This window comes from Lycium ferocissimum, chromosome 7, assembly GCF_029784015.1.
Source record: "Lycium ferocissimum isolate CSIRO_LF1 chromosome 7, AGI_CSIRO_Lferr_CH_V1, whole genome shotgun sequence".
NCBI lineage: Eukaryota > Viridiplantae > Streptophyta > Magnoliopsida > Solanales > Solanaceae > Lycium > Lycium ferocissimum.
The window spans coordinates 41,213,730-41,234,722 of NC_081348.1; the positions used below are offsets into that span (position 1 = coordinate 41,213,730).

At 35.1% G+C, this 20,993-nt stretch overlaps 3 protein-coding genes and 1 non-coding gene across 7 annotated transcripts; all 4 read left to right on the forward strand.

Moving 5' to 3' along the window:
- The first annotated feature begins 716 nt into the window (after positions 1 to 716).
- On the forward strand, positions 717 to 8,030 carry LOC132065065 (endoglucanase 24-like). 2 transcript variants are annotated; one of them, XM_059458295.1, is made up of 4 exons: positions 717 to 1,216; positions 4,626 to 4,925; positions 6,345 to 6,506; positions 7,111 to 7,262. In XM_059458295.1, the coding sequence occupies exons 1-4, from the start codon at positions 797 to 799 to the stop codon at positions 7,120 to 7,122; spliced, it is 894 nt and encodes a 297-aa protein (XP_059314278.1). In that variant the 5' UTR covers positions 717 to 796; the 3' UTR covers positions 7,123 to 7,262. The 2 variants fall into 2 exon arrangements, with proteins under 2 accessions (XP_059314278.1, XP_059314277.1); XM_059458294.1 differs by lacking the exon at positions 7,111 to 7,262 and adding an exon at positions 7,269 to 8,030 and having other exon boundaries at positions 724 to 1,216.
- A 2,093-nt stretch (positions 8,031 to 10,123) lies between these two features.
- On the forward strand, positions 10,124 to 10,196 carry TRNAE-CUC (transfer RNA glutamic acid (anticodon CUC)). Its single transcript has one exon. It is a non-coding gene; the product is annotated as a tRNA-Glu (tRNA).
- A 59-nt stretch (positions 10,197 to 10,255) lies between these two features.
- Positions 10,256 to 15,744, forward strand: LOC132065067 (uncharacterized). 3 transcript variants are annotated; one of them, XM_059458298.1, is made up of 4 exons: positions 10,256 to 10,433; positions 11,418 to 11,466; positions 13,726 to 13,790; positions 14,754 to 15,744. In XM_059458298.1, the coding sequence occupies exons 3-4, from the start codon at positions 13,738 to 13,740 to the stop codon at positions 15,403 to 15,405; spliced, it is 705 nt and encodes a 234-aa protein (XP_059314281.1). In that variant the 5' UTR covers positions 10,256 to 10,433; positions 11,418 to 11,466; positions 13,726 to 13,737; the 3' UTR covers positions 15,406 to 15,744. The 3 variants fall into 3 exon arrangements, with proteins under 3 accessions (XP_059314281.1, XP_059314282.1, XP_059314280.1); XM_059458299.1 differs by lacking the exon at positions 11,418 to 11,466; XM_059458297.1 differs by lacking the exon at positions 10,256 to 10,433 and having other exon boundaries at positions 10,555 to 11,466.
- Positions 15,745 to 17,426: 1,682 nt separating this feature from the next.
- On the forward strand, positions 17,427 to 20,989 carry LOC132065066 (fructose-bisphosphate aldolase 1, chloroplastic-like). The gene is made up of 5 exons (XM_059458296.1): positions 17,427 to 17,679; positions 18,572 to 18,841; positions 19,234 to 19,343; positions 19,664 to 20,024; positions 20,569 to 20,989. The coding sequence occupies exons 1-5, from the start codon at positions 17,503 to 17,505 to the stop codon at positions 20,845 to 20,847; spliced, it is 1,197 nt and encodes a 398-aa protein (XP_059314279.1). The 5' UTR covers positions 17,427 to 17,502; the 3' UTR covers positions 20,848 to 20,989.
- The last annotated feature ends 4 nt before the right edge of the window (positions 20,990 to 20,993 follow it).

Here is a 20,993-nt window from a genome sequence, read left to right on the forward strand (position 1 = left end):
TTTAAAGTTTAAACCACTAACAAATTCAACTGTACTTTTTTGGGGTAAACAAGGTTCACGCAATAGAAGAAGCAATTCTCTCGTTGCATACGTTACTTGATTGAAACAAATTTCTAATTCATTATAATTTAATTATTATTTTTTTAAAAAAAGTTTATTTTTCTCTGAAAAATGATGCATTTTTATATTTGAAAACACTATAAGTTTAATATTCTCATTTTATCTTCTATAAGATGCTTGCATAGCTATTAAATACTACTCTCTCCATTTTCATTTATGTGACTCTTTTCTTTTTGATTATTTCAAAAAAAGAATAACATCTTTCTATATTTAGTTATATTTAACTTCAAACTTTTTATTTTTCCCTTAATGAATTAATTTGTACCACATAAATTTCTATGACTTATTTTAGACCTTTAATTTCAAAAGTCTTTTTTTTCTTTTAATTTTCGTGGCCAGTCAAACACTTTTATATACATTAGGACTAAGAGAGTATGATATATATAAAACCACAAGTTCTATAACATACTCCCTCTAATCTATAGTCGGACAAAAAAAAATCCAAGCTTGTTTTATACCACAAAATTTCAATAAAATTTATTTTTCTTTTAAACTCTATACAAAGTTGAACATCTTCGCATAAATTCGAGGAACTAATTAAGTAGTAGTATAATATAAAATAAAACAAAAAGACGACCCCTATATTCTACTACTACTACTACTACTATAAATTCACGAGCCCACCATTTTTATCACACAACTAACAGTAGTAAGAAGAGAAGAAGCTTTAAGAAAAATGAAGAGTACCATTATTTCTTCAAAATTAATGCTTCTTCTACTTCTACTTCTTCCATTAATGAGTTGCCATGGAAGCTACCATGACTATACAGACGCATTAACAAAGTCCATTCTTTTCTTCGAAGGCCAACGTTCTGGTTATTTACCACAAGACCAAAGAATGAACTGGCGTGGACATTCTGGTTTAGGTGATGGATGGACGGTCAACGTTGATTTGACCGGTGGTTACTATGATGCTGGTGATAATGTGAAATTTAATTTTCCGATGGCATTTACAACGACATTGTTGGCTTGGAGTGTTATTGAATTTGGAGAAAACATGCCACCATCTGAATTAAGGAATGCTTTAGTTGCTATACGTTGGTCCACTGATTATCTTCTCAAGACTGTCTCTCAACCCAATCGCATTTTTGTCCAGGTTATGCATTAACCTTTTTAATTAATCTCCTTTTGATGGTGTGACTAAACAAACACAATTAATTTATAAAAATAAAAAAGTTTAGACTGTTTTTGTGCTCTGTTTTGTACTGGACATTGTGTGTTTATATGCCTGTAAAAGGACTACTCCTCTGTCTTAACATTTTGTGGTTATAAACCGATGATGACATTTTGTGGCTATAAAAAATGTTGTCAATTAAGAGGTGAAATAAGAAATTTGAAGTTAAAATGTTTTCAGAAATATGAATTTGTCGTTATTTTTTAGATAGAATAAAAAGAGAAATGAGTCTCACGTGAAATGAAACAAATGGTGTGCATAATAGACACCGATTATTAGCATAATAAGTGGTTTAAAGTGCTTAATAAAATAACTTTGAGCTACACAACTTTTTCTTCCTTAACATTAAAAATATTTTCAGAAATATGAAACTGTCTTTATTTTTTAGATGGATTAAAATGAAATGAGTTACACATGGAATGAAACAAAAGAAGTGCATACGTCACTAATAGACACACCGATTAGCATAATAAGTGGTTTAAAGTGTTTTTTTTTTTTTTAAAGTGCTTAATCATTGAGCTACTTTTCTTTCTTAACATTAGTGGTGAGCGGACAGCTTACTTGTACCTCAATTTTTTTATCAGTAACTAGTACTTATTTTTTATTGACAAAAATGCTACATTTGGTACGATGGATAAACAAAAATAGTCTTGGGATAAAAATTAGTGCCGCCTTATTCCACGTTTGGTTGAAAAAAAAAAAACTCGGGATAAGTTATCCCGGGATTATAGTGTTTTTTTATCCCACCTTGAGGGTGGAATAACTAATCCCGAGATAACTTATACCGAAATTAGTTATCCTGGAATAAGTTGTTTCTAACCAAACGAGCCCTAAAAACTTAATCACATAAGACAAATAGCATCTTGCATTTTTTTCCCTTTATTAGAATTGCATGGTTCTTGGTGATGAAGAGACATGTGAGTCTATGAGTTTAATATTTAATAATGGGAGTAGTGGCAGTAGTTTGGGTAGATGAGGGGTTGGTTGAAATTGATTCTTGGAGCGGATCATGTTTGTTTGTTTCTCTTTCTCCTCGAACACTTTCTTTTTGGGTCATACGGCGTTTAGCTTTTGGTTTCACCAATTTTTTCCTTTGGTTGCGTGCAGCTCAACTTCCTATATACTAACATGTTGCTTTCTCTGATTCATCGAATGTAGTTAAATATTTTAAAGATTGCAGTTAAATAAATATAATTTGTTTAAGGTTGAAATGTATGGTTAATTTGTCCTAATCTACCGGCAACCTTAACCTTATTGAGTGGAACTTTTCTGTCTCTTCAATTTGGCATTTTTTTTTGAGATTCGCATACGCAAGAAAACATAATTCACTGCAAAATTCAGAGAATTATCGTTGGGATCTTGATTAGATCTATTACCCATGTTAGTTACCACTACAAAGAATTTAGTATCTTCTAAACATGTCCTTTATTTCTTGTCCCAAACGAATTTATGTCTTTATTTCTTGTTCATTTGCCACTTTAGTGTATTAGAGTAGTGGTTAAGTTTAACTAACGTGATTATCCTAATTTCTTCTTTGTTTCTTGTCCCAAAAGAATTCATGTCTTTATTTCTTGTCTCAAACGAATTTGGTCATTCACGGTACTTTAATGTATAGTAGTTAAGTTTAACTAACGTGATTGTGCTAATTTCTTCTTCTTTTTACTATCAGTAATAAAAATTAACTCGCATTTCAGTATATTCTTAAAAGTACACTTGCGTTTTGGCGGAGCTATAAATTTTTTTTCTTTTTCCAGGCGGAGCTATGAATAAGGTTTAAGTTAGTGTTTCTCCAAGCACGTGAACTCCATACTTGTTTGTTCGTGTTAAATATATCGGCCAACTAAAAGAAATTGCTGGACCTATAATGTTGGCCCTACATTGCACATATTGCATTTCTCTTGGTCCAAGATTTTGTCGTTTTTATTTTAACTTTTATATACTAACAGTGTAACACATTTTTTCTAAAATCATATCACCTAAAAATTTATATAATAATACTTATAAAATGAGCAAAAATTGCTGGAAGTCCCACATCGATATGAGATGGTGCAATTGGACTTTTTATATAGTTAGTGGAATCTCTATTTCCTAAATTAACTTTTGAAATTGAGCTTTGTTCAAAGTCTATGTTCTCATTGTAGTTACACACCGAAGCTCATTCTCAGGAGTAAGGACCTGTTGGGCCATGGAAATTGTTCACTTTTTTTTTAAAATTAGTGTTTGGCCATGGAAAATCAAACAACCAAAATCTTGTTTTTACTTTCTATTTTTGACACTTGCTTTTGTTTTCTTTTTTCAAATTTTACCCTAATTTTTTATTTTTATAAATTTGACCCCGTTTATTCTAGTATTGGTAGTGTTTATACTTGTTTTAGTTCTTATTGCGTTTTGTATGGGGTACAAGTGTAAGGTGGGGATAGTCCGCATAATATTGGTAGTGTTTATACTTGTTTTAGTTCTTGTTGGGTTTTGTATGGGGTACAAGTGTAAGGTGGGGATAGTTAGCATAATATTGTCACTCTTTCTAGCTTCACATATGCAACAAATGTGCTCAACCCTTATTCGGGTGGTTTTGCTAATTTTTAGAAATTAGAGGTATAAATCATTTTTCATGCTTTTTAGAAAAAGTACATTCAAACAAAATACCAAAATATTATATTGCGCACTCAAAAAAGCAAAAAAAATTGGCAAACAAACTTTATAACACTTTAATACTTTGACTAACGATTAGTCGTGTGTCGAACTCGAAACCAACTTTAAAAATTCCAAATAAAGTGACATTTTTCTTGATTTTCATGGCCAAACTCCTACTAATTTTTGGTTTATAAAATGTTGGGCTTCCAATATTGTTGAAAAAAAAATATCATGCTGGTCAAAGTATGGAAAAAACACCAATTAGCAATTTTTTTTGCTTTTTGAGCCTACAGGGGATGTTGGAAGTCCCACAGTAGTGGAAATGACGCAATCAGACTACTTATATGATTTTGAATAATTTTTACCACACAAACTAATTTTTAAAATTGATTTAGGTGGAAATCGCAAAGATACTTATATGATTTTGAATAATTTTTACCACATAAACTAATTTTTAAAATTGATTTAGGTCCAAGATCTATTTTCTTACGCATCAGATTAAGATACATTGATAGTTTAAAAATTTTACACTACCTTTGAAGGTTGAATAACAGCTAAAAAAGCTAATGTCTCATGTGATACTTTATTTCTTTGAGTAGAAAAAGTTGAAAAAATTAAATGGTACGTAGCTAGCTAGCAATAACTTTTGGTAGCTGACATATTTACTTCTTTTGGTATATTAATGTTATTATTATAGGTGGGGGATCCAGTCCTAGACCATAACTGTTGGGAAAGGCCAGAAGATATGGACACTGCTAGGACAGTATACACAGTGGATGCCCCGAATCCGGCATCCGACGTGGCCGGAGAAATTGCAGCTGCTTTTGCAGCTGCATCTATAGCTTTCCGGCCGTCGGATCCCGGATATGCTGACACACTTCTGAGAACATCCACAAGGGTGTTTGATTTTGCAGATAGGAACCGTGGAGCTTACAGTGACAATGCCAATATTAGAGATGGAGTTTGTCCGTATTATTGTGATTTTGATGGGTATCAGGCAAGCATTCTTCTCCTACGAACTAATTACAGTAACTAATTCATTATGGATCATTAAATGTATCTCAATCCAGGCATAATTAAGATATGGTTCTGAGTTCTCTGCGCGCACTAAGGTGTAAAAATAATTATAAAAATAATCAGGTCAACTAATTACAAATTATTCTTTATGATAAACATTAATTGATAACATTTTTGTGTTAATCGTAATACTTTAATTTTTGAAAGGGAAAAGGTGCAAATATACTCCTCAACTTTGCGATTTAGAGAGCAGATATACCCTCGTTACAAAAGTGGTGTATATATCTTTCCTCAATTACAAAATGAATGTGCAAATATACCCTTTTCGTTTAATGGGGTTTTTGAAAAAAAATCATTTAGGTTATTTTTTAATTAAAAATATGCCACGTGACTTTAAAAAAAGCCTACCCATTTTTTTTAGTAGACATACTTTTCTAAAGCACATAGTAATTTTTTTTCCTGATGGGTCGGGTCTAGTTCGTTTTAAAAAATGGGTAAACTTATTTTTTAAAGTCACAGAGATATTTTTTCAAATGAATCATACCCGACACACTAGAAAAAAATTACCATGGCTTTAGAAAAATATGTCTACTCAACAAAAAAGGGCAGACTTTTTTTAAAGTCATGTGACAATTTTTTTAATTAAAAAATAACTTAAATAATTTTAAAAAAAATTCGGTCGGCTAATTAAAAAGGATATATTTGCACCATTTTGTAACGGCAGAGGTATATATACACTTTTGTAATGAGAAATATATCTGCTTTACATCGCAAAATTAAGGGGTATATTTGCACATTTACCCTTTTTGAAATGAAACACTAAAGAGAGAATATAAATAATAGTAGTACTATAAATCACAATCTTTCTATAGTAAAAATTAATTTTACAATGTATTATGATTATAATTAACAAAAGAAAATGTGAGAAAATTATCTAACTTTCAAGATACTCATTTCATTTCAATTTATGTGATGTATTTTCACAAAAATTACCAAGGGGGTGGCCTCCGATAAGTATTACTACTCCCAAGGAATTACAAAGATTGCGTCGTAATTAGTATACATATTAGTTTATTCCCACTCCAGAGGGATTTTGGCCACCTAACTATATTCTGGAGAATCCCTTATTTGTTTATGTGATCTCTTGTTTTCTTTAATCTATGATCTGAATAGTACACTTCTAAAATTCCTGGCTTTTGCACTATCGAAAGTTTTCAAGAGTACATCAGTAAGTTAGATTTCGATAAGTGTAAACATTCTTTACATTATCATAATAAGTAGAACTGGCCGTAAATAATTTATTATACAGTAATATGTTAAATTGTATTGATTATATAAAAATTCATTTATTCTATTATTAAATATAACTTAGATCTATCCTTGGTATTATAATGGTTAGGATGAATTGTTGTGGGGAGCAGCGTGGCTTAGGAGAGCTACCCAGGGTGACAATTATCTGAGTTACGTACAACAGAATCGGCAGACACTTGGGGCCGATGACAATATTGATGAATTTGGATGGGACAATAAGCACGCTGGCCTTAATGTTCTTGTTTCTAAGGTCAGATTCATTCACCTACATCACCCTTCTAACCGACTTTCAGTAAAATTAATTGTTTGAAGATTTTCTTTTAATTTCTCTATAGTGGTTTTTTACTATCTAAACCTATACAAAATTTTCGATGCGATAATAAAAGGCCAAATATATCACACTAATTTTCACAAAGAATTGTATATGTACTTCCACAAAAGAATCTGAAAAGTTAGGAGTGTGTGATCACATTTCCGCTGCTACTTTGTGACAGAAAGTAAGAATTTGCCGTACCATATATTACTGCTCTTTTTTAAAGTAATATATTGATTTTGGTACGACGAAACTGGGGTTTTGATGAAATATCTTCCAATTTTTTATTGGCGATGAAAAATATTTTTATCGAAAAATATATATAATACTAAAGATTAATAATGATATTAGGAATTCCAATAGTGTTATGATAAAGTTTTTAAGTATTAATTAAAGATCGATATATTTCTAAGTCTTGGCTGGAGAATTTCCTCCATAAATGAGGGAACTGGGAAGTTATTTTTACCCTTTTGATGTAATAAGTTAATAACCAAATATTATAAATATATTTTCCTAAAAAATGACTTCCGTTGTACTGCAGACTCATGTATAACTGACTCAAGTTGAAAAGAGCGACAACTGAGACATTCGTCGTCCACATACTATATCCACCATTGAGTATCTTGAAAATTGAAAATTGAAAATTAGACATTGTAAGTAAGCCGGGGATTATAATGCAGAGATTAATAAATAATGCAGGAAGTGTTAGACGGGAATATGTATGGCCTCCAATCTTACAAAGCATCGGCAGATAGCTTCATGTGCACATTAATCCCAGAATCGTCATCCTCGCATATACAGTACTCTCCTGGTGGCCTAATTTACAAGCCTGGTGGAAGCAATTTACAACATGCCACAACAATCACATTCCTACTACTAGTCTACGCAAATTACTTAGAAAAATCGTCACAAATCTTGAATTGCGGCAACATCAATGTTAGTCCATCGATGCTTCGAAAAATTGGCAAGAGGCAAGTTGATTACATTTTAGGAGATAATCCTAAAGGAATGTCCTACATGGTTGGTTATAGTAATTACTATCCTCAAAAAATTCATCATCGTGGCTCGTCCCTTCCATCGATCAAAGATCATCCTCAGACTATCGCGTGCAAGGAGGGCTCGATTTATTTTAACTCGACTCAGCCTAATCCTAATGTCTTAGTTGGTGCAATTGTGGGTGGTCCTGGAGAAGATGATGCTTATGATGATAGTAGGGATGAATTTCGTAAATCCGAGCCAACTACGTATATTAATGCCCCATTTGTTGGTGCACTTGCTTATTTTGCAGCTAATCCTAACATTAATTAGTTAATTAGAGGACCAGAGCAAAGTTCTGGTGATGAATTGTATATATATGTATAGTCTCTCATCTTGCACATGCAAAGAAGGAAGAGGCTTTAATTTGAATTTTAATTCATGTGAGAATGTACAGTCACAAAAACTTATTGTGACATTTATAGAGAGTGAGCATTATTAAGTGTGGTTCACATTTAACATGTAACAACCATATATGTTGCTTGTTGTAGAAAAGAATGAAGTGCTAAGTATCAGAAACGATTGTTGTCAAAAGAATGAAGGGGAGGCTTTAGCAAATAATGAAATAGTTGGACCCTCATTCTCTTTCAATCAAATTCAATTAGGCATAACTTCTCAATATAACATGAGAATTTCATCTATTTCATCGTATGTAATATACTAAGTTGGCCATTATTTGTTTTCTAAAATGATTTTTCCCCATCTGATAAAATATTTTTTCTTATTGGATTAATTCAACCAACAGACACTCGAACATGTACTTTTGAAGTTACAATTATAAATACCAAAAGAGCGTTTTCCTGAAATACAATATAGTGGGTGCACATACTAGCCCTCGCGAAAGTATGTTTCAAAACAATTCTTCCGAAATTCCATACGGACACATCCAAATTCACTTTGAAAGAAGAAAAAGAAAATACACTATTTTATGTCAATTCGAGATTTTCTTTTTGGTATTTGATAAAAGGAAAAGGAAGAGATAAAAGAAACAAGCTGGAGGAATCACACATAAATTAAATGGTAAGGAATGGGCTGGGAGAGATGGGTGGCAGGGTGCGCATGCGCATCCATTTTATATCGGGCAATTCGCACGATTGCTCTATCTTCAGTATCTTGGTGTGGTCTTTAATTTTTGCCCTCAAATCGCAGGTATGTGATTTTTGCAGTTTGACACTTTAAGTAATAAAAAAGTAACCTAAATATCCCTGACATTTAAGAAACAGAAAAAAAAAATTTGGATTTATGACCTAATTTTGCAAGGCAAGATTTCATAGAAACTATGGTTATCCGGTAAAGTTACATAAAAAACTATACTGTCCTAAGCCTTAGTATAGTAAATTAAGAATCCTACGGAAATTATGTCGCATACGCTTTTTATGTAACTTCACCGAATAGGCATAAGCTTTTTATAAACTTACGCCGAATAACTTAATTTCTACAAAACTACGACTGACAAGTATGGCTTCTATATGTAAATTTGCCCCAGTAGGCATAGCTTCTGTGAAACCTTGCATTGCAATTTTATTTTTTTTTTTTTTTTTTTTTTAACTCTGTTACGCTTCAAACCCAGAATTTTTGATTTCGTAGACCAGCGAATAAGGGTCCTTTGACTCACAAATTTTCATTAAATGAGAAGTAGGGACAAAAATTAAAGACCAACGATTTGAGGGACAAAAATTAAAGACTGGTCCATACGAAGGGCCATCCCCGCAAATTTTCCTTTTATATCTTTGATGTAGAAAAGCTTCTCCAGATTGTCACATTAACTACGCATGATTAAAAGTAACAAACTGAGGTTAAATACATGTTTCTAGCCCTTTTATTTTTTACTATAACACTTTTCTTTTTTAGTTTGTTCAGGAAAAAAAATCATATTTGAAAACTCTTTGATTTTAAACTTTCTAGTATTTTAGTATTAGTTCATTTTTACCCTCCCAATTTTGATTTAAAAATCAAACTTCCCCCTCAATTTTGAACAATAGTCATTCACCCTCCTTTATCCGAATTAAATTTTTTAAATTCCTATTTTACCCTTACATTATCAACTTGTCTTTTTTTTTTTAATTACTTTTTTAAAATCATGATTTTTTATCTTTTTAATCTATGTAACAAATTTCCTATAGAAAAATAAATATTATTTTTGAGACCGAAAAAGAAAAGTGAGAAATACTAATTGAGTATATAACTTAATGTCGTTCTATAATGAAATAAATGAGAAGAGTATGATTTTTTTTATTAATAAAAATCAAAACTCTGATATCTATTTATACGAGTAAAAATAACAGGTAATAATAATTTTATAAATATATTTCAATGCAGATAATACAAAATAATTAATAAAAATAGAGGTATATTCTATAAAAAAATCCTTAAAAGATTTTATTTTTTTATTATAAATGAATTTTAAATTATAATTTAAAATATTCCATTAATGACAATCAAAACTCGTCTATATATTGACAATAGAGAATGAGAGAAAAGTGAACTTAAATACACATATCCGTGGCTCTTCACCAAGATCCGTTGTAGTCTAGTTGGTCAGGATACTCGGCTCTCACCCGAGAGACCCGGGTTCAAGTCCCGGCAACGGAAATCCTTTTATAAAAATCTATTTTCTTTTCTAATATTCTAATTTTTCCGTTGTAAAAACAGATTTAGCTAAATCCCTTTATTCTAATTTTGCACTTCACCAAACCCAAATTCTTTCTTTTTTGCTACTTTTCCCTGAAAAGTAGCCAAAGTGAACATTCTTTCCTTTAAGCATCTGTTTCTTTTTGCGGCTTCAACCATTGATTCTATAACCAACTAGCAAATAAGAAGACGATATAGGTATTCTTATTAATCCCTTTTATTACTTCTTTTGTTTGAGAGAAACGGTGGGCGGTGCCACGTAAGCACACGTATTTGTTTGGCGTTTTTCCGGTATGTGTTTCTTGATTTTTGAAGTGGATATTATTCGTCTTGATTTCGACCTTTATTTTCCTCTAGGGATTGTTGTGGTTGGGTTTAAACATGATTTATATGACTTCATTCTTCATAACATGGGAATTGGAGCTTCTAAAGTGCTAAGTTCTATGTTAATTATCTCTAAAGACACATTGTCCTGAACAATGTAATAATTTGGTAACAACAACAACAACATGCCCAATATGGTCAGTAGCGGAGCCAGAATTCTTACTAAGGGGGTTAAAAAATATAAAGAAGTAAACACACGAAGAAGCCAAGGGGGTTCAACGTCTACTTATATACATAAAAAATAATTTTAATCTTGTATATACCACTAATTTTTCGCTGAAGAGGCTTGAACCCCCTAGACCCTCACTGGCTCCGCCCCTGAGTATGTCCCACATGGTGAGGTCTGGGGAGGAGGAGGGTAGAGTGTATACAGACCTTACACCTACCTTGTGGAGGTAGAGAGGCTGTTATAACCAATCATATATATATATATATATATGTGAAACTATTGAACACAAATACACAATTACCCGCTCAATTTTGAGTCCAAAAACACATACTTGCAGAACTAAGATAACAATTCTGGATTTTCCAGAGCCATGCATGATTGAAGTGACAAAACTTAATGTCTCTGACCTAGCAAATGCGATTGTACAGTACTGAGTGTTTCATGGGTACATGATATAATTGGATGACTTTGACAAAGATGATCATGAAAGAATTTGGGTGCTTTAGCTTTTTGCTAGTACTTTGTATTTCCTGTATAAAACCTCTACTTACTCACTCCAAAGTCAATATGAAAGAAAATTGTAAAGTTTGGACTAAGTCACTTATTTTCACCTTTTTGCTGTGTGGGAGAGGCTTGGGACAAGCAGAAGTGGAATGGAAGGACCGATAAGGATGCAAGGTAGGAGCTCTAACAATGGGCTAATACTGAATTCTTGTCGATTTGGAAACTGAAATATATTAAAAGTTTACTCATCATAGAATTGCATCCTTGAGTAATAGTCGCATATTGTTGGTTTCTATATGTGAAGGACCCCTTTGATTACTCTGCTTATTGTCTCTGAATATCCAAGATATATAATTGTCAAAGTTTAGGGGGCTTATAATCTGCAAATTGAAAGGTTAATTTCCGTCACTCCTGATGATGTTATGTTGGTTATGTCTGCCGCGCCTGCTGTGATTCTGCCCTGGGATACTATCGAGTACACAGTGACTCTTTTATTTGAATGAAATCTTCCTTTCCTTTCCGTTTGGTTGAGTAGGGAGTAAATCATTAAATCCAAGTCTTTAATCCGGCTTTGGCTCTTCATAGTGACACCAAGCCTTTATCTGAATTCATCAATTAGTTAGGCTGTGCTAGTCTGCAACAACAGCTGAAGATATTCATTTGTCACGATGCCTGGTATTAAAATTGCTTAGGTTTAATCCTGATAAATTTCCCTTGTGAATTGTTGTGTAACAACCCATCATTTTATTGAAGAATTTCGAGCTCTTACCGTAGCTACGGTAATTTAATTGAGAGATAGTAAAGTAATATATTATTTAATGTGTGTGCATATATTTATTTATGGGAATATTATTTGCACACATATAAGGTATGAGTATTTAGTGACTATGGACCAATTTTACAACACAAATTATCTACGATAGTAAATGATAACGGTTGGGCAGGCCCATATTATTCCCAACCTGACTTAAAGAGGAAAAAGGGGTGTTGTAGGGTTTCTCAAAATCTACATAGAGAATCAAAACAAATATATTTGTTTAGATAGCTAAAGCGGGGGCGGGAATATACTTCAAAGGAGTCTTGAAATCCCTATATTCATTTCATGGGCAAACAATTGAAGCACTTACTTTGGAATGGAACATAATATATTTTGTTTGGATCCACTCAAGAAAGCAACAGGTATATCCATTTCCTACATTGTGCTTGATAACAATTACATAGAATAATGATTAAAGAATGATTGGAGGCAAATGATGGTGCCATGATTGAGGGTAATAAATGGATCAGTGATTATAAGTTGTAGTAATGGACAAAGTAACGTGATCTCTTTTTATATAAGTTAAGTTATCAAGTTTGCTTAACATGAATTGCTAGGAGTTTGTGAAGTTATAGTTCCGGCCTTCCTATATCTTTTTTTTTTTTTCGTACTGAGATTTAACTAATAGATTGGTAGAAAGATCAAATCTTGATCTTGGATTTGGACTCCTAACGTTGTAAGTCTTCCGGAAATGTAAATTGTTTAGGGTTTTGCTATTTTGTCCGGATGTCACTTTTGCCCGGCAATTGCTATTTTAGTAAATCTCAGATCTACTATCCGTCTGTGATAAAGATTAAATATTGGTTATAGATTTGTGATCCTTAAATTGTGAGATACTTGGGGCTTGAGTTTCGTTGAATTCCGAGCACGTTGGTTCAAGGGCGATTTTGACCGATTGAGACAATCTGGAGGCCCGAGGGCCTAGTATTGGACAGTTTGAGCTTGCTAGGACCGCCTTTCTAGGTAAGGGAAGATCTTAACTTCTGAGTGCCGCTCTTCTTTGGCCTTTTCTTGCATATCTGTTTTCGACAGTTTGACACATGTCTGGAGCGAGCGTGTGCTTGTCATATTTGTTAATATTGTAATTTCTTTATTCTTCTGATTTGGGGGTGATATCTTCGGGATACCCTTGATTTGAACATTACTCAAGTTATACGATTGTTTATGGCTATTTAGCCTTATGATTTATATATTTAATTGATTTCACCTGTTGTCTTCGGGTGTATAAGACAATATTTCACCTGTTGTCTTCGGGTGTATAAGACAATTGGGCCAGTCACCCTTCGCATCCCGATGAGACTCTGCGTAAGACGTCGGGCCAGAGTCACCCTTCGCGGCCGGAATGGTAAGACGGTTGGGCCATAGTTACCCTCCGCAGTTCTGAGGTTTTCTTGTTGTTTATAATAATACTATGCCGGCTTGCATATCATAATCTCATCTTTCTTGACATTACTTGCATCTCTCTCTTCTACACTTTGTATACTATTTCTCCTTGACAAATCATAGATTCATTTCGCATTACATATATGCGCTGCTTTTCACTTGCTTCTGGTACGAGATGTAGAGCGGATCCAGACTTTAGTTGGTCTTTGTGACTAACTCTATCCGCTACGCAGGTGCTTTAGCTGATGCTCCGATTGACGAGTGAGTCGCCTGACGCCGTGTCTTTTCCAGCTTTCAGGTGAGCCATCTGCCAGATCCACGGAGGCCACCTGTTTATCTATCTTTCCATTTTCTTATGTTTAGTGGGGTTTGCATGCCCGACATCAGACACTTATATATACTGGTTTTATAAATGCTCCCGACTTAGTTTATTTTGGCTCTACTTGGGTTTGTTGAGATATTTTCTCGTTCACTATTTCCATTGACTTCGTTTTCTATGCTCCCAACTTAGTTTATCGCGTAGTCTCCTATTTCTTCGATGTATATTACTATTTTGTTGCTGCATTTGTTTTGTGTCTTGCTATTTGTTGTCCCTTTTCTTACAATCCATACTTCTCTTTTGAGTCGAGGGTCTATCGGAAACCACCTCTCTACCCCACAAAGGTAGGGGTAAAGTCAGCAGACATCTTACCCTCTCCAGACCCCACTTTTTGGACTACACTGGGTTGTTGTTGTATCTTGTTATTGAAACCTCAGTTTCATGACATTTGAGGTCGTTTCAGTGGTGGTTTTCTTTTAATTGTTTGTGCTTGGAGTCATTAACCGCAAGTGTAAAAGAGGTCTCCAGATAGAACCCCACTTTGGCCCCACAAAGAATGAGGCTTCTTAAAAGCTAGTCTATACTGTATATAATATTTGTTTAGTTAAGTTAGTTAGACAAAAACACTAGGTAATTTCTTTCCATCTGTCCTACCCTTGGTGGACAGAGTTACCTTGCTGGTGGGAGGTGGCACGTATCCCTGGAATTAGTCGAGGTGTGCACAAGCTAGTCCAGACACCACGGTTATAAAAAAAATTAAGAAGGTCAGTTAGATATACTGCATTACGTCGGGAATAAATGAGTTAATTTGGAAGTGATCTGAAGATCTGAATTGAAAGAATTGCTATTTTTCTGATGAAGGTCAATAGTTCGTGGATCCTATTATTATAAAATGTTTTTTGATGGTTCATGAAGGCTTTACCTATGTACTTCCTGTTGCAGGAGAAATATGGCTGAACTTCTCGCCATGGCCATGGCTGTTGATGATGATGACATGAAAGATGGCAATGTTAGTGTTTCTTCGCTTGACCTCAATCCTATAGGTAGCAACGAGAGTGGATATGTGCCGCCTTCACCTGAGGACGTAGCATGGGCTGACTCATGCCTTATTAATGATCTTGCTATATCGGACCATGGCGTGGATTGTTCGAAACATACCTTACCGGATGCTTTTACAATCTTTTCTGCAGTGATGAGGGATGAATCTCCTCAACAATCTCGTATTTTCCGCACAGTCGAAGAGACAGGAATTTCAGGGATTGTAGATGACACGATTTATGACAAAGATACAGAAAGTTTTTGGTCCAGGATTAACTCAGAAGATGATTTTTCCCCAGCCTATAATGAGGACCTGAGATTAGTTGAAGCCTCCGATTTTGAAGTAGATTCGGAAAATTTGGATGACGACATATTCAAGGTCTGGGAACTTGACATTCCAGATGAGGAAGATATGCTTGTTAAACTGCTCAACAAAGCCCTTGCAGGAGACTTGACCCCTTCAGGTTCTGAAAATCTTGGAGTAGTGGACGATAAGTTACTTGATGATATTATTGCTGGCCTCGGTGACCTGTCTTTGAATCCATCCAACCACTGACTAAGTTATGTTGCAAATCCAAAATTCTGGTCAAGAGCATGCTGCTTTAGATGCAAAGCTTGAGTAGTTTAAACAAAATTCAACGAATCGGTTTTGCAGCTTACTGTTTCTAACTTATTTTCTGGTAGAAAGAGGGTGGTATCAAACATAAATTTGCAGATGTTGTTTGTTTTAGTTACTACCCTTATTTAGCTTGATTATCAAGTGGCAACTAGTGTAAGATAACAGGCTTTTGTCCTTAAACTTCCCTTGTGTATAGGTATAGATTACTTAGGTAATGCTTTCCTTCCTTTGGACTGGAGTCTATTAGCTGATGCAAGAGATTGGGCTTTAGCTTTAGTGCATGAAATTTTTGGAGTTATGCTTTCTGTTGTGGCACGAACTGTAGAATCAGCCACAAATGCTTGCGTCAGGATGGACTACTTACATCACACTTTTTTGCGGTGACTCTTTTTTGGACCCTGCATGAATTGGGGATGCTTCATGCAATAGGCTGCCTTTTTTTTTATTCTTCAGCCGTCTAAAATTTGCCACAAACAATTAAGAGTGGGAACTAGTTTTTATTAGTTGTGGTGCAAGTCACAGATCTAAATTTGCTGCAACTTGCTGAGAACCGAAAATCCAGTACAGGGACGGTAGCATTGGGAAAGGCAATGCTGTCTGAGGGACTCCTACGTCCTTCAATGGGCTCACCTTAACTAAACGCAAGGAGATGGGATTAGTTGCACTATATGGCCTTTTTTGAGGTCATTCTTTAAAATATTTCCGTTAGTTCAGTGGGTTAAATTCAGGAAACTACACCCAATGACCTTGGAAATGGGCGGTCTTGAATTCTTGACTCCCACTTTCCCTGGGAGCCAAACCTTCAAGGTCAAAAGTTAAAAGTTTTTCTTCAAGGTCAAAAGTCAAAAGTTTTTCTCTAGGATGAAACTTGTTAAACGTGAAGTTTTTGTCATGGGACAAGTGGGGTCAGAATTAGTTCAAGACCACCCACCTCCAAGGCCGTTCTTGTATATCACCGGGTTAAATATCAGTGCTTAAAAGTAGTTGAGTAACTTTTTATTTTTCCAAAAAATTTAGTCCACTAAACTAATGGAGATAGTTTTTAAAAATAGCCTTAATCTGTCCAAATGGGAATGGGCTAGGAGTTTTGAACTTGTAATATGATTATAAATTCATTCCATACTGACCAAACTTTTTCTTCTTTTCGGATGATAAATCTATCCTAAGACAAGGAGTGTGAATCAAACTCAATTTGAATTATTGGTGTAAATGCCGCGGCGTGCACCTAAGTTACTCGGACTCTTCGAAAGTTTTGTCGCACCCTTGTCGGATCCTGCAAAAATACACTACTTTTGAAGGATCTGACACGCACCCGACGACATTTTAGGGGAGTCCGAGTAACTTAGGCGTGCACATCTTTTTGGGCTCTCACATTGAAATCGTTGAATAAGTTTGGGATAACAATTAACAAGTACTTGGTAGATTAGTCAAGGTGGATGCAAATTCTCTCTAACATTATTGGTATTGAAAAAAAATTGCTGAATAAATAGTCATTGTCAAAGCCAATCCTGGAACTGAGCCATGACCATTGATCACCTGGGGATAACCAAAACAAACAGGGAAAATGCTACCAAGCCACTCAAGGTAGGATTGCTAATCAGAGCCTCACGTTTGGCTACCATTGAACTGGTGTTGCTTTGAGCAAAAACCAACTTATTTGTAGTCTAGTGTAAGTTGATTGTGATGCCTGTTTCAACCATCAAATAAATCCAAAAAATCCAAGTAGAAAAAATCAAGGTTTCTAAACTCCACATACCACAATTTTGCTACCAATGAAATTTTCTACAGGTAGGAATAATTCCATCCACTTCAACCACTTGTACTATGTGCCAAGTAGACAGAAAAAAACAAAAATTACATGGTGAGCTGACATTGGTTGGAGCATAACAACCTCAAATGATACATCTTCAGTGACACTTTAGCACAGTTATAAATTTTGGCACTTTGCTTAAGAAATTTGTGTGGCAAAGAGTGACATTGAGAAGAGAGTGTGCTGTGAGATAAGGCAACTAAACTACTTGTAGAGAGGAAAAAATGGCCTCAGCATCTCTACTGAAGTCATCCCCAACAGTTCTTGACAAATCTGAATTTGTAAAGGGGCAAAGCCTTCGTCAACCTTCCGTCTCAGTGGTCCATTGCCACCCCACCAATGCTACTTCTCTTACTGTCCGCGCTGCTTCTTCTTATGCCGATGAGCTTGTTAAAACCGCTGTAAGTTTTAGCTTAGCGAGTTTAATTATGTTTTGTGCACTGTCAGTATAAGAAATTTTTACGCTATAATTTCAAAACGACACGTAGTTCTCCATATCAAGCCTGATTTGTTAACCTGCAAAATAGACTAGTAGTAATATGTTATAACCGTAAATTTGAAAGATATCTTTTTAAGAATTGTTTATTTTAAATACTCAGTATCTTGGTCAGACCGACGAATTGAATTGAGAGCTATAGTTAAAGCTGCTAATAGAATAACTAGTTATAGTAAGCATGAACGGGCTAAATTAAAGTTTCATGGAGAGTTAGAGGAAATGCATCTCAAACACATCAATTAGTTATTATGTCGAGAGAAAGGGTGGACTGTGTACAACAACAACAACAACAACAACAACATACCCAGTGAATCCCACAACGTAGGATCTGGGGAGGGTAGAGTGTACGCAGACCTTACCCCTACCTTAGGTAGGGAGGCTGTTTCCGGAAGGCCCTCGGCTCAAGAAACGGCATATGAAAGGTCAGATACGGGCAAACAAATCAAAGCAATTATGAAAATAAAAACAATGGGGGACTGTGTGTTTGCTTGAAATAGTTCCCAAATAGTAATTGTTTTATTCCTTTGATAGTATTCAACTTCTTTACATTTACACTGTCCCTGTGTATAACTTAAACTCTTAGCTTTAAGTTTGTGTTCCGTACACTGATAGTGTAAACTTTTGTTACTAGTAGTTAAGTTGAACCATCATTTTCAATGTGTATGTGAAAACCTTGAAAAGTAGTATAAAGATCAATCTTGAACCTGTTAAGTTTAATGTTGGATTCTCATTTGAATTTAAAGTAGCAATTCTTAAATGGACTAAGGCTTTAACAATGAAGTGTTTGTTATGTGTAGAAAACTGTTGCATCACCAGGACGTGGAATTTTGGCTATGGATGAGTCCAATGCCACTTGTGGAAAGCGTTTGGCTTCCATCGGTTTGGAAAACACTGAGGCAAACCGCCAAGCTTACCGTACCTTGCTGGTGACAGCTCCAGGACTTGGAGAGTACATCTCTGGAGCTATTCTTTTCGAGGAGACCCTCTACCAGTCTACTGTTGATGGCCGCAAAATAGTTGATGTTCTTGTTGAACAAAAAATTGTTCCTGGTATCAAAGTTGACAAGGTATATTAACCTACATCCACAACTTGAAAAAGAAAAAGAAAAAAAAAAAGAACAATAAAGAGTTAACAATGCCAGTAAAAAAAATATAGTGAGCTTTTAGTAACTTTAATTTTTGTTTTGTATAATATTGCTGTGAGCTGAGCTTAAATGAAACGACATGGCCAGTGAGGATTTATATAGTCGACCCTAACTTAATTGGATTGAGGTGGAATTGTAGTTGCAGTAACAATGAAGAGGAAAGCCTGGTTATTATGGTTAACAAGACCTTGTTAGGCTTGAGTAGGTTGGTTTCTCCTATGTAGAGAGTGTTAAGTGAGAGGATCTCAAGTTTAATGCATTGGACTGAAATGAGATTTCTATTTTCTATCAATCTCATTTTTATCTGTTAACAGGGTTTGGTTCCCCTTGCTGGTTCAAATGATGAGTCATGGTGTCAAGGTCTTGACGGCCTTGCCTCCCGCACTGCTGCATACTACCAACAGGGAGCACGTTTCGCTAAATGGTACATTTGAAGTCCTAATTAACTTTGTTATTTTCCCATAATACACACAACGGAAGAAGATAAAATCTATGTGGGCAATACCAATTAGTTGGGAATAATGTTTTACTAGTGCTATGTTACATTCACTTCAGCTCCTGTCTCTTTCAAGGTGTCTTATAGTCATGATAGAAGTTTACACGCTAGTTTTATCCTTATTTTGCACAATATTGGTCTGAGATGAATTTAAATAGAGCACCAGTCAGTGAGGATTCATAAATTCATATAGCCAACCCCGTCTTACATGGGATTGTACCATATGCTAAAATCATGGTACCTTGCAGGCGTACCGTGGTGAGCATTCCCAACGGACCATCTGCATTGGCTGTGAAAGAAGCAGCATGGGGCTTAGCTCGCTATGCTGCCATTTCTCAGGACAGCGGTTTGGTCCCAATTGTGGAGCCAGAGATCTTGTTGGATGGTGAACACGGAATTGACAGGACTTTTGAGGTAGCACAGAAGATCTGGGCTGAAGTCTTCTTCTACTTGGCTGAGAACAATGTCATGTTCGAGGGTATCCTCTTGAAACCCAGCATGGTCACTCCTGGTGCTGAATGCAAAGACAGGGCCACTCCTCAGCAGGTCGCGGACTATACTCTCCGTCTCCTCCAGAGGAGGATTCCCCCTGCCGTCCCTGGAATCATGGCAAGTCTCCTCCTCATTTCTACGAATTTAGCTAGTTTTTAATAAATTTGAGTAACTATTACTCTCTCCGTTTCATTTTATATGACGGTGTTTGATTGAGCATAGTGTTTAAGAAAAAAAGACTTCGGCACATATCAAAAGTACCCTTAAATCTTAGGTCTTGAACATTCCATAACAGGCTATAAGAGCACGCCATTAAGGGTAAATAGGAAGTTTATACAGTCAGATGTCTCTAAAACAGCCATTCTCTATGGCAACATTTCGCTATACAAATCATGTTTTCTGTGGAACCGATCTTTCATGTTAAGTTATATTGTATGTCTCTATAACAGCATTTCACTATAGCAGTCAAAAAACATCGGAACAAAGAGGTTTGACTGTACTTTACTTTTCCAACATATAGAATATGAATTGTTAAGTCATTGCTAGTGGTAAATGAATAAGTGAATAAACACTCAAAAGGGACTAACATAGACTTCTGTACAAGGTAGAGAAATTACAAAACTTGTACTAATTGATTCAATATTGTTGGCTTGTGAAACAGTTCTTGTCTGGTGGGCAATCAGAAGTTGAGGCTACCTTGAACTTGAATGCCATGAACCAAGCTCCAAACCCGTGGCACGTGTCGTTCTCTTACGCGAGGGCTCTTCAGAACACTTGCTTGAAGACATGGGGAGGACAACCTGAGAATGTGAAGGCTGCTCAGGATGCTTTACTTACCAGGGCCAAAGCCAACTCCCTTGCTCAGCTCGGAAAGTACACCGGTGAGGGTGAATCAGATGAAGCTAAACAAGGAATGTTTGTAAAGGACTATGTCTACTAAGTTAGTGTCAGTTGAAGTCTTAAAGAAGAGGAAAAAAGATTATGAGCTGAATGGTTATAGTAAAGCAGACAAATGATGAATTTATCTCATACTATGATTTATGCAATTAGTAAAGCCATAGAGAAGAGTATTTTTGTTTTTTGATT

Bases quoted from the DNA above. Each gene is read 5' to 3' on its own strand.
- LOC132065067 (XM_059458298.1), top strand. From the start codon at position 13,738: ATGCTCCGATTGACGAGTGAGTCGCCTGACGCCGTGTCTTTTCCAGCT. The intron at 13,791-14,753 runs GTGAGCCATCTG...TTCCTGTTGCAG, and splicing joins GTGTCTTTTCCAGCTTTCAG to GAGAAATATGGCTGAACTTC.
- LOC132065065 (XM_059458294.1), top strand. From the start codon at position 797: ATGAAGAGTACCATTATTTCTTCAAAATTAATGCTTCTTCTACTTCTA. The intron at 1,217-4,625 runs GTTATGCATTAA...TTATTATTATAG, and splicing joins CCAATCGCATTTTTGTCCAG to GTGGGGGATCCAGTCCTAGA. The intron at 4,926-6,344 runs GCAAGCATTCTT...TATAATGGTTAG, and splicing joins GTGATTTTGATGGGTATCAG to GATGAATTGTTGTGGGGAGC.
- LOC132065066 (XM_059458296.1), top strand. From the start codon at position 17,503: ATGGCCTCAGCATCTCTACTGAAGTCATCCCCAACAGTTCTTGACAAA. The intron at 18,842-19,233 runs GTATATTAACCT...ATCTGTTAACAG, and splicing joins CTGGTATCAAAGTTGACAAG to GGTTTGGTTCCCCTTGCTGG. The intron at 19,344-19,663 runs GTACATTTGAAG...GGTACCTTGCAG, and splicing joins GGAGCACGTTTCGCTAAATG to GCGTACCGTGGTGAGCATTC.